This window comes from Anabrus simplex, chromosome 5 (assembly GCF_040414725.1).
Source record: "Anabrus simplex isolate iqAnaSimp1 chromosome 5, ASM4041472v1, whole genome shotgun sequence".
Lineage (NCBI taxonomy): Eukaryota > Metazoa > Arthropoda > Insecta > Orthoptera > Tettigoniidae > Anabrus > Anabrus simplex.
Genome location: NC_090269.1, coordinates 201,615,295 through 201,628,049, shown reverse-complemented (window position 1 = coordinate 201,628,049; position 12,755 = coordinate 201,615,295). Strand labels below are relative to the sequence as shown.

The 12,755-nt window shown below is 38.7% G+C and overlaps 1 protein-coding gene across 1 annotated transcript in view; it reads left to right on the top strand.

The window, feature by feature from the left end:
* Window positions 1-12,755, top strand: part of LOC136873913 (uncharacterized) — a 210,435-nt gene that overhangs the window by 98,102 nt on the left and 99,578 nt on the right. Inside the window, exon 3 of the mRNA XM_067147250.2 lies at window positions 1,329-1,478. Coding sequence (XP_067003351.2) covers window positions 1,329-1,478 — 150 coding nt within the window. The remainder of the gene's footprint in view (window positions 1-1,328; window positions 1,479-12,755) is intronic.

Below are 12,755 nucleotides of genomic sequence, written 5' to 3'. Positions count from 1 at the left end.
CTATGAAACACACTGTCAACACACCGAAGTGAAAGTGCGGAAAGCTATCCCTTCACATTACAGAAGACGCATTCTATCGTGACACAGAGAAATTTTGAATTTAACTTCCTCTGAAAAATACTATTTTCTTTAAAATGTAAACAGTTTTAAATTAAGTCTGAATTGTTTTGCGTTTAAATATGACAAAAGGGGGTTAGTTTTCTTCCATCTGCAGTTACACAAAGCATAAGTGTACACCCAACATCGAAAACTAGGTGAGCAGGAGCGTGTTGCCAACCTTGATGCAAATTAAACCCGTACCCCAATTTTGTGCCTCAAATTCTTCTTTTTTTCAATGCGGGGATTATTCACGTAAGTACGGTACTTAGTATGAATCATTAAACAAAACTGTAATGTATGTTTGTTTCTTGCGTCCCTCCCAGTGTTGCAGCAATGTCCTGCCTTCTTTTGATTAGCAAGGACATCAGCCGGCGTTGACTCACTGCATTGTTCAATAAATCTTAGGGCAACCTTAAATAACACGTGGTGTACGTACTATAATTTGTGTTGTTGTTGGGTTTTTTTTTTTTTTTGTACAGTACGCAGTAGGCTACAGCTGGTACAACAGTCACTTCATTTCACATTTAAAATAGCAAGGCATTAAATTCTGTATACTGTAATTATTCCCGTGTGGTACGGTAAGTGTTTTCTGGACTTGCAATTTCAGATAACCCAGGTTTTGGTTAAGCAGTCTAGTTTTACTATAGTTGAAAATTAGATAAAACTTGCTTCATTGGTGAACACAAGAATTCAGAAGTAAAGGGTGATGGATGGACGGACAGACGGACGGACGGACCGCCTCCATTGTTACCGGTTTAGTGTAACAGTAAAAATTGTAAATTTCTCTTGTTAATATATTTTGTTCAGCTTCATCTTGTCATGGCAGAAAAACTTTAAAAATTGTAAGTTATAGGAAAAAATCGAGAAAGGGAGTCACCTAATATGTTAGCTGTACATAACGGAATAGGAGTCCAAACTGTCGACAAATTTATGAAAAGAAAAACTGCAGGATTTTGTGTGGAACAGTTGATGGTGCTGGACCTTCAGAATGTAAAAGTTGTAAAAATATCTACATATGCAGAGTTAGATCTTGCACTAGCTCAATATTTCAATGAAACAAAAGCAGGCAGGTGGGTATTACCAGTACAAGCTGCACAGGGAAAGTTTCATTGAATTGTATTATCCGTGTTTTAAGCTTTTGTCCATATTCAGTTAATCTAAAAACAAACTAAATTGTTCCAATCAGTTTTCTAAAGTGATTAAATTATACTTGTTCTACTATCTTCCAGGTTGTACTATCAGCATGCAGCACTTACTTCGATGCAATATTTTCGCAGTATGAAGAGAAAAATCCTATTGTGATATTGAAGGACGTAAAGTATACAGACATCAGAGCACTTGTGGAATTTATGTATAGGGGAGAAATCAATATAGATCATGTAAGTATCTTGCATTATATGCTCGCATGTTCACAAGTTTTAGAATTACCTTGTTTTGTTGACAAACATAGAAGTTTTTCCAGTCATGTTACTGATTCTTTTATTTTTGAGATGTCCACCTCCCAAGTGAGCTTGCTACACGATTTGGGTCATGTAGCTGTCCGCTTGCATTCAGGGGTTCAAACTACACTGTCAGCAAACCTGAAGATGGTTTTCAGTTTTCACACTGGGCAAATGGTGGGGTTGTGGCCTACCTTAATTAAGGCTACAGTTGCTTCCTTCACAGACTCTGCCCTTTCCTATCCATTGTTATCATGTAATATATAATGTAATATTATAATTTTCATACCATACTCGTTGCACCTATTTTCAAGTTCCAAGATATTAGACTGCAGGCTTTCGGCGTAATCTGCCATTAAGACCAAGTCATCAGCATAGGCCAGACTGCTTACTACATTTCCACCTAACTGAATCCCTCCCTGCCACTTTATACCTTTCAAAATATGATCGTCCGCCTCCGTAGCGTAACGGTTAGTGTTATTAGCTGCCGTCCTCGGGGGCCTGGGTTCGATTCCCGGTACTGCCAGAAATTTAAGAATGGCAGGAGGGCTGGTATGTGGTTGAAATGGTACATGCAGCTCACCTCCAATGGGGGTGTACCTGAAAAGAGCTGCACCACCTCAGGATGAGGACACGAGTTTACTTTCGCCCACCCTCATCGGAGGGTCTGCCTTACAAGGGCTGCACTCGGCTAGAAATAGCCACACGGAAAGAAAAAAAAAAAAAAAATAAATAAATAAATAAATAAATAAATAAATAAATATGATCCATGTAAACTACGAACAGCAAAGGTCTAACCCCTGTAAGTACCCTGAACCAAGAACTCATTCTGCCATCAATTCTCACTGAAGCCCAATTGTTAACATAAATGCCTTTGATTGATTTTAATAATCTACCATTAATTCCATGGTCCCTCAGTATGGCGAACATCTTTTCCCTCGGTACCCTGTCATATGCTTTCTCTAGATCTACGAAACATGCATACAGCTGTCTAATCCTTTTGTAGCATTTTTCAGTTACCTGACGCATACTGAAAATGTGGAAATTCTAAGTTCCCATGGAGGGAACTAGACATTCTCCACCAATAGAGCATGTCTAAAAATCAGATAAAAAATCAATGTAAGGCTTTTCAGGCGTTTGCTCTATTAACCAGCGTTTTGTCTTAGGTCTGACACTAGACTCATCAGAGTGGGATGTGTCAGACCCTACCCACTGACGCTGGGGTATATGCAGGTGAACTTATCAGAAGCCCATTATAAGAGGCACAGTCTGATAACTGCATAGGGAGATAAAACTCCACGATGGAATTATTGCCCGCCTAGCAGTAGACCTGATGAGTAGTGTCAGACCTGAGATAAAACGCTGGTTAATAGAGCAAATGCCTGAAAAGCCTTACATCTGATTTTTAAAAATCTGATTTACTGAAAATCTGATCCTGACAGCCCCTCTGTGTTCTGAAACCACACTGGTTTTCATCCAACTTCTTCTCAACCACTGATTGCACCCTCCCTTCCAAGATGCTGGTGAATACTTTTCCTGGTATACTAATCAATGAGATAGGCCCTACCTCAATAGTTGTTGCAATCCTTCCTGTTCTCTTGCTTATAGATGGGTGCAATTACTGCTTTCGTCCAATCTGAAGGTACCTTACCAACACTCCATGTTAATCTTACTACTCTCTGAACCCATTTCATCCCTGCCTTTCCACTATATTTCACAATTTCAGGTCTAATTTCATCTATTCCTGCTGCTTTATGACAATGGAGTTTTTACCATCCTTTCCACTTCCTCAAGTGTAATTTCATCAACATCATTTTCCTCCTGACCATGAGCTTGGCTGTTCGCAACACCACGAGGAAGATATCCTTTTACGTTGAGATGATGATAAATGTATTCCCTCCACCTCTCCGGTGATTCTTTGGCAATTATGAGTTCACCTGAATTACCCAAAACACTGTTCATTTCCTTTTCCCCTCCCTAAGATTTTTTATTACTGTCCAGAAAGGTTTCCCTGCTGCTTGACCTAGCCTTTCCAGGTTATTACCAAAATCATCCCACGACTCCTTTTTGGATTCAGCAACTATTTGTTTCGCTCTGTTTCTTTAATCTGTGTACAATTCCCTGTCTGCATCGACCCTTGTTTGGAGCCATTTCTGATAAGCCTTCTTTTTACTTTTACAAGCTGCTCTCACTTCATCATTCCACCAAGATGTTCGCTTTTTCCCATCTTTACACACAGTTGTTCTTAGGCATTCCCTTGCTATTTCTACTACAGCATCCCTGTATGCCACCCATGTTCTTTCTATATCCTGAACCTGCTTACTTTCTACTGTTCGAAACTTCTCACTAATCATATCCATGTACTTCTGTCTAATTTCTTCGTCCTGGAGATTTTCTACCCTTATTCGTTTGCAGACACATTTCACTTTCTCCATCCTAGTCCTAGAGATACTTTTCACTACAGATCAGATAGTAGCCTGTATCATCGAAAAATCCCTGTAAAACTCGTACATTCCTAACAGATTTCCTGAATTCGAAGTCAGTTAAGATATAGCCTATTATGGATCTGGTACCCCAAGCCTCCCTTGTGTAGCGGTGAATAGCCTTATGCTTGAAGAATGTATTTGTAACTGCTAAACCCATACTAGCACAGAAGTCCAGCAAACGCTTCCCATTCCCATTAGCTTCCATATCTTCCCCACATTTACCAATCACCCTTTCGTATCCTTCAGTTCTATTTCCAATTCTCGCATTGAAATCACCCATTAGCACTATCCTCTCCTTTCTGTTGACTCTGACTACGATGTCACTCGATGCTTCATAAAACTTGTCAACTTCATCGTCATCTGCACTCTCACATGGCGAATACACCGAGACATTTCTTGTCCTAGTTCCTCCAGCTGCCAAATCAACCTACATCCTTCGCTCATTTACTTGCCTAACAGAAACTATGTTGCGTGGAATGGTATTCCTGATAAACAGTCCTATCCCATACTCTGCCTTTCCATTTTTAACACCCGTCGGGTACAACTTGACTATCTCTTTCTCGTTATCTCCCCTTACCCGAATATCACTTACTCCTAGCACATCCAGATTCATCGTCTTTGCTGACTCAGCCAGTTCTACTTTCTTTCTTCCACAAGCCCCATTAATATTGATAGCTTCCCATCGAATAATTCCATTTTGTTCGCCAGTTGTTTCCAAGGAGTCCCTGCCTGTCAAATGGGAATGGGACTCGTTTACTCCCATAGGTGCGAGACTTGCTTATAATGTTCTGAGCTCGGTAAATTCATGAAGCAGGATGCTACCCTACTTGCACATAATCCAAGTGAGGATTTCTCCTCTAACGGGTTAGGGACCGCCGGTGGATTGTATAGTCCTAGCCATCTGAGCACAAAGAAGACCATGACTCAAAATATGTCCGAGATGCCCACTCCCACTCCCATTCCATAGCAACTGGTATCCCGACTTGCAGGACCACTTACCAGGCCACAAAGCCATTGCCCATGGTTCACGAACTAGGCACACCATTCCTTCTTGAAATCCACATATTTTTGAAACTTTCCTTTAAGTTTAATATTTACTACTTATTCATATATTTTTAATGTAATCGACGTACAGTGTGTGATACTATTTGTTTTTTATGTATGATATCTTTCTTCCTTAATATCGCTACATTTAATTATTTTATTATACTATTACTGTTGTTGCATTTGATCTAAACAACACCTCTCTGGTAGCTCACTAAATAAATTAAATCTCACTGGATGAAAACACGTGTTTATTTTACACTATTGACGACTTAAAACTAACAAATACATCAAGCGAAAAACACGCTTGCCTAGTTGAGCTTCTCCTCTCTCACACTACTCCCATCATGCCACTCTCCTCTCACTCAGCGTCCTTGATAAGTGCTGCCACTGTTCCACATGTCGTCAGGTGAACTAAATGCTGGTAAGCAACTAAACAATTGTTATTATTGTTTTCATATTATTGTCATCAGTAATTATTACTAACAGTCTTTTAGGTTTAGACTGGTTAAGAGTAAAACAAATAATAATAATAATAATAATAATAATAATAATAAATCACCCACCAGTAAGAATAGCTGAGGAACTAAAAGCTTTTAAGCTTCCTGAAGAACAGAAACATTACTGGAGCTGCTTAGCTCCAAATTGGTAATCTCCCTTTTCCAAAATGTCTCTGTGGAGGTTATTCCTATTAGTCACATCTTACAGGAGGCTGGGGACATCTAGATGTATTCTGTTTTCCACCCTCAGAGAAGGGAAAGAAAACTTGTATTGAATAGGTTGAACTACCATATTTATTATTTCAATTTAACTGTGATAATTTTCAATACGGAACAATGAAATTTTTATTTTTAAATTCATAATATAGTCGAACCTGCCCTAACGGACACCCTTATTCAGCGGACACCTCCCTATACGGACAATTTTCCTCGGCCCGATTTTATTTCACATAAGACAAGTGTTAAATTGGTCTCATTTAAGGGGACACCTTGAACTCCGGACAGCGGACATCGCCATTTGTCCTGTCCACTTGACTTAAGCGGACACTTAACACGTTGCAGTACAATTTATTACACCGGACCACATGTCATCCTTTCTTTTAAAACCATTCTTCAGGCATAAGGAAATACCTTTTGAATGTTCGTACTATTTCGAGTGCAAGGGGAGAGAAGGTACATCGGAATGCAGTTCTACCTAGTGGTATATAGGCCTGTTCCGAGAATTCTAATTGTCCAGAAATGCTGCCATAGACTGTTGACTCACAAGTTACCTGGGGATTTTCTTCCCTTCTTGCATCATTCTATTCATAACTCGGATTGGCGCTGATAACGTGTAGTTCAGGTAGTCATCTTGAGAAGGAAAAGACAGTACAGGCGCTAATTACTGAGACAGAAATACTGTAGCATTTCAGTTGTCTGTTAAACATGAGTAACAAGGGATTACTTCACGAAGCTGTAATGTTTGTAAATGATGTAAAATCACTTATAATAACTCTCTATGAAATACTAACACAGAAATGACTCAGACTAATACAAATAAAGATGTGTATGCTTATATATAAGATGGATGTTCTTTTGCCGTTAAAATGTTCGATCATTTTTACAAACTTGTCTTAGCGGACACCTCTTGTGTAACGGACATTTTTCCTCGCAACCGACCGTGTCTGCAGAAGGGAGGTTTGACTGTATACCACTTGGAAATTTATCCCAAGACAAAAGGATCTTGAATAACTGAAATAGCAGTGTACCACTATGCAAATGTTTTCGTAACATTCAACATTTGATGTGAATGGAAAGGGGAATTTTCTTGTCAGATAAAATGGACTGATTGTGTTCAAGTTGGAAAGCAACTCCCTATAATGTTGTATCCAAATCTGGAAAGGAGAGTAAAACTTTGAAGCTCGATAATGAAAGTGATGTGGCTGTCATGTTTAATAAGACCTTAAGTTTCTCACCACCTGACACCCATCACGGCTAATTCACACCCGGCCGCCTCCTGCGCTCAGAGCTGCTTTCCTCCTGGTGTTGTATGTGTGTGTGTGTCCACATGGCCTGCATTCTTGGTGGAGAGAGGGAGGGGGAACCGTAAAAGTAATTAGTTTAGTGTAAAAACGATTATTCATAGAAACTTCCTATTTTGTTGTGGGCTATTCGGGATGATATCGAGGGCCTTAAACAGTCTGTGGGCTGTATGTTTGACAGTCCTGATGTACAGGGTCTCTCATATAAACTCAGACCGAACGCATGGTATTTGTACTCTGCGCTACAGCAGCTGCTTCAGCTGAACTTATGTCGCACGCGGCCGCCCTACATGAAGCGTGTATACAATCTTGTATGAAATCTTACCTTATAAAAGATATTGGAAGTGTCGTCCTTCCTGGGTTGTACAGACATTGTATCTGGTAACCATATTCTGGCTGATGCAAGCGAGTTCTGCCACTGTAATGTTTCTGATTTCATTCGTAATGTTTTCTTTCAGTTTACCCAACAAGTAAAAATCACACAGTTACATGTGGAGAACGCAGGGAAAACAGACCAGCACTGATCACTCTGTCTGCAAACACTTCTGATGTTTCTCCTCCCGTTAACTGATGGAAGAACGGTGTCAAAATGTCATCTTGGTACCTCTGCATTTACTGTCGTCTCAAAAAAAAAAATAGGCCCAATTTTTCGTCTTGCACTAACAGCACACCAAACACCAATCTTCCTATCATAATGAGGGACTCCATAAACTCCATTAGGATTTACTGCACACCAATAGCGTGAGTTATGACTGTTCACACGATCATTAAGATGAAACCAGAAGTTTTGCATACGAAAATACAGTGTTGCATTGATAACTGTTTCACCGTGTTAACAGCTGAGATTCAGACTGGCGACTCGTGCGTGCCATGTGCAGGCTGCTAGCAAGGTCAAGAATTACGTGCTTGCCTCCCATACTGCAGCTGCCGTAGCACAGAGTACAAACTCCGTATGTTCGTTCTGGGTTTATATGAGAGATCCTGTATTTTGTTATGGACCTAGTTGGTACTCCTGCCATTTTGAGTGTAGCAGTGACTTCCTTGAAAAATGGATTTGGAACTGGTAATTCCATACCTACACGGAAATCAAGTTAGCATTTCCTATACCTGTTGACTTCCGTATACTGTCCATTCTTACACATTACTTTCTCATGCCCTTTTGTTCTGTTCCCAGTGCTAACATTTAAATCACAATTGACTGTGCTGTTTCAAGTAAGTGTTACACCCCGAACATTGCAAAGGATGTACTTCTTCAGGTTGAAAATCTGACTTCTGTCTATGAATTTTCAAACCAATGCGTAGCCTTAACACGTTTAATGTGATCAGCTACTCTCTTATGTAACAAGTCTAGCTGACCTTGTGCCACATATTTTCTGTACCATTGTGTGGAGGAACACATTTCCTTTCATAATTAATTTTATCTATCATTCTAAATTCACCACGGAAGCCGTTTACAACTCTGTACAGCCATATTGGGTTGAATAGAATTCTTGTGCCACACATTTTGACAGATGACAAGGTTTACATTAATGTGGACAAGGATCACCAGCAGTTGAAGGCAGTACAGTAGGTTTGTAGTTTTACATGACTGTTTATATAGTGATAATAGCCATAGAACCTAGAGTGTTGTGTTAAATTAATCCACCGGGGATGTGATTTATTGTTTTAAAAATCCCACTTGTAATGACTGGGTTGCAAACCTGTGGTCACCCTGGTATGTTCCACCATGTCAGCAGTATGATGTACTGCCAAACTTTGTATTTGCCATCCAACAAAATCCAGACCAAACATTTGGAGGAAGATGGATTGTCTTGAGATGGCCCATTTGGTTGTTTGTATGTCCAACCCTTGTCCTGTTTCTTTACACGATCTGGTATGAAGTGGGATGAAATGAATGACGTGATATATGATAGGAGGAAGGGAGAGGGTGAAACTCGGTGTCGGCATATAGATTACTTCTGTTGAATAGCATCAAGGCATCTGTTCGAGGCTTGATGTTGCCATTCGACAGACGAATTACCATCAACAGAGTCATGCCCTCCCTCCATATGAACACTGTGGAGAGGCTTTTGCGTGCAGTCCAGTGATTATATAACTGTATATCACCACCTCTCCTACCCTGCCGGCCAAGATTCTGATGGTGAAACTTTTTCAACCAACAGTACTCGAACCAGCTAATCACAGTATCAGGTAATATAGACTTGACGCCTGCGAGATCATTCTTTATCAATCCTTTATATAGTCCACTTTGTATAGATTGTATCTGCTACATATAAAACACCCAGTGTTTTTGAGCTAATGTACCGGTACATGTTTTACAACTAAAATTTTATGCAGGAATATTTGAGGTGTTGTGCGGAGTAATTCTAATGGGAGACCAGTCTGAAGTGCCAAGCAGCTGGAACTGAAAAGCAAAACATTTCAGTCCCTGGAGGTCATTCTATATTAATTTATATTAATTTGAAGAAGTCATGTCAGCAATATTCTTTGACCCAGCGGATGTGAGAAATTTGAAAGAAAGGGGGGAAAAAATGTTCGTAAACGTGGGTTCTGGCTGGAGTTTCTGTTCAGAAATCTACTTGGTCCTCTCTACAAACCTTACAAGTTTCTAATAAGAATTTCAAAACAACATGAATCTTGTTTTAAAGTGAATCGGTATGACCTAGGTCTGGTGCACGTATGATCTGAGAGAGCGAGTTAAACAAACCAATATTTAAAAAAAAGGAAAAACCCAAAAGACTTATAAGGAAAAAATAGAAAATCTTAAAAAGTGCACGGAGAGATCCTCCAACTTTGCCAGTTTTCACAATATATTTTATCCATGTCTCAACAAAACACATCCATGACACAAAATACACTCTGCAAACTGCTTCCTGGTCCAGTCAGTTATGCAGGATGTTCCTGTACAATATTCTGTGGTCGGCAAGGGCGTTAAATTTTGGAAAGAGGTCTGAGAGAAATATTGTTCATACTGTAATATAATACAGGTAAGGAATGAAAGGGGTTCAGTTGGAATCTGGCAAGCAGTTGATTAGACATGGGATAGGGATAGGGTAAGAAAATTAGGGAAAAATAAAAATAAATTAAATAGTGAGGAATTCAAAGTCATCGAACTACTGCTTCCAGTGATCAGTAGTGTAAAAGTGATGGACAGCATAAATTTATATATATGAAAAATGGAAGAAACAAGTTTACCAGTAAAGTAAATGTGTGTTCTCGTTTTATGGTGGTGCACGAACACACCAATGGGGGTGAGCTGCATGTACCGTTATAACCACATATTAACACTCCAGCCATTCTTAACATGTTAATATCGAGGTGTATAGTTGGTTTTTACGAGAAAACTGCAGAAAAGCAATATACGTATTTCAAGTTGTAATGGGCCAGGAATAATATATAAGTAATAATAATAACAACGTAAACGTTTCCACCTTTTCAATATTAAAATATATTCACAAAATTATAAATTACACGGTACTAGTTTCGACCCATCTAGGGGTCATCATCAGCCGTATTGGAGCAAAGATCACTTTTGGCGAAATCCTAAGAAAATGTTATTTTAAAGAATAACAAGTGAAATGAGATATTATGTTAATAGTTAATAATACAAGTAATATACATATTAAGAGGTTTTTAACAAAGAATAAAGTATAAATGGGGTGTTGTAAAAATTATAATCATGGAAATCAGTAAGTTCTGATGGGTCGGAACTAATACCGTGTAATTTATAATTTTGTGAATATATTTTAGTATTGAAAAGGTGGAAACGTTTACGTTGTTATTATTATTACTTATATATTATTCTCAGTTCAATACGGACCAAAAACATGAAATTCATAACCATTAATGGGCCAGGAATGTGCTTTATTTCATTCCTAGATGATGATAAGAGATATATTTATATTCAGAGTTACCATATGTGCCCCTCTATTAGTTATTATTAATGAACGTAATTCTTAAAAAAAGAATTTATTACAAATATCCACCTATTCAATACTTTGTAACTTTGTAATAAATTCTTTTTTCAAGAATTAAGTTTAATAATGTTAAATGTCAGTACCGACCCAAAATGAAATTTAGAAGTTGCAATATGATTATTAAGTTGGCATTGCAATTCAGAAAGCATGTGTGACTGCACAATTTTCTTTGTTGTGAAACTGTCCTCTGTTCTGTGAGCAGTTGGTTTATGCTGCATTCAGTGTTTTCCTTGTAGATTACATTGTGTGATATGAATTTAATTTGAGTATTTGTGTGCTAAGTAGGACATCAACAGTGAAGCACTGTAGATCTAATTGTAATACTTCTTGAAGTGATTTAACAATAGCATGTAAGAATAAAGCTATAATACAGGATCTCTCATTTAAGCCCAGAGCGATTGCACGGAGTTTGTACTCTGTGCTATGGCAGCAGTAGTATGGGAGACACGCACTTAGTTCTTGACCTTGCAAGCAGCCCGCACGTGTTTGACCTGGCAAGCATGAGTCGCTAGTCTGAATCTCAGCTGTTAACATGGTGAAATAGTTATGATTGCAACTCCGTATTTTCGAGTGTAAAAGTTCTTGTTTCATTTTAATGGTCGTATGAACGGTCATAACTCCCGCTATCGGTGTGCAGAAAATCCTAATGGTGTTTATGAAGTCCCTCATTATGATTGGAAGATTGGTCGTTGTGGTGTGCTGTTAGTGCAAGACGGTTAATTGGACTTTTTTAGGCGACAGTGAGTGCAGAGAGGTACGAAAGATAACATTTTGACGCTGTTCTTCCATCAAAACCCATTGGCATATAGATTTTCTAGCCCTTCGCATGGCCATGATTAGTATTTAATTTACGTTAATCACAGTTCATGAGAACTTTAATTTATTAATTATTACAGTTTTCTTATGCAAACTGTAATTTGGAAAAATGAAAATCCACATCCTGTTTCCAGTCATTTAACCGTGTCAGGAATGGAATGAATGAAGCTCCCATCTAGCTACGAGGATAGGAATTGTGCCTGCTGCCTAAGCCTGTCGCACTCCTCTGGGGCAGTGATTAATGAATTGACAGATGAAATGATACTTGAGTGTGTTACTAGAATGAAAGAGGACAGGGAAAACCAGAGTACACAATTAAATTGAAATAAGATATATAATGGTTCAACCTTTTCAATAAAAGTGGAATTAGAAATGTAATGTTACATTCCTAGTTGATTACGAGCGGTACCGGTTTTGATCACTGTTCCGGGTCATCATCAGCCAATCACTTATAAAGAACAATGCACAGGAAAACAATAGGAGATGTATAAATCTTTCACCAGTTGCAGTTCGTGAAGTGCTTTAACACTTTAGGGATTAGCACTGCGTGTTGAAAGTTCCCAAAATCTTGAAGAAGGAGCAGCTGCTCTCCAAGAATTTGTGTCTTGCATCATTTATGTGATTGATCCTAGACTTCAAGATTTTAGGAACTTTCAACACGCAGTGCTAATCCGTAAAGTGTTATAGTGCTTCATGAACTGCAACTGGTGAAAGATTTATACATCTCCTATTGTTTTCCTGTGCATTGTTCTTTATATTTTAAGTGATCGGGTGATGATGATCCGGAACAGTGGTCGAAACCGGTAACTAGGAATGTAACATTACATTTCTAATTCTACTCGTATTGAAAAGGTTGAACCATTATATATCTTAT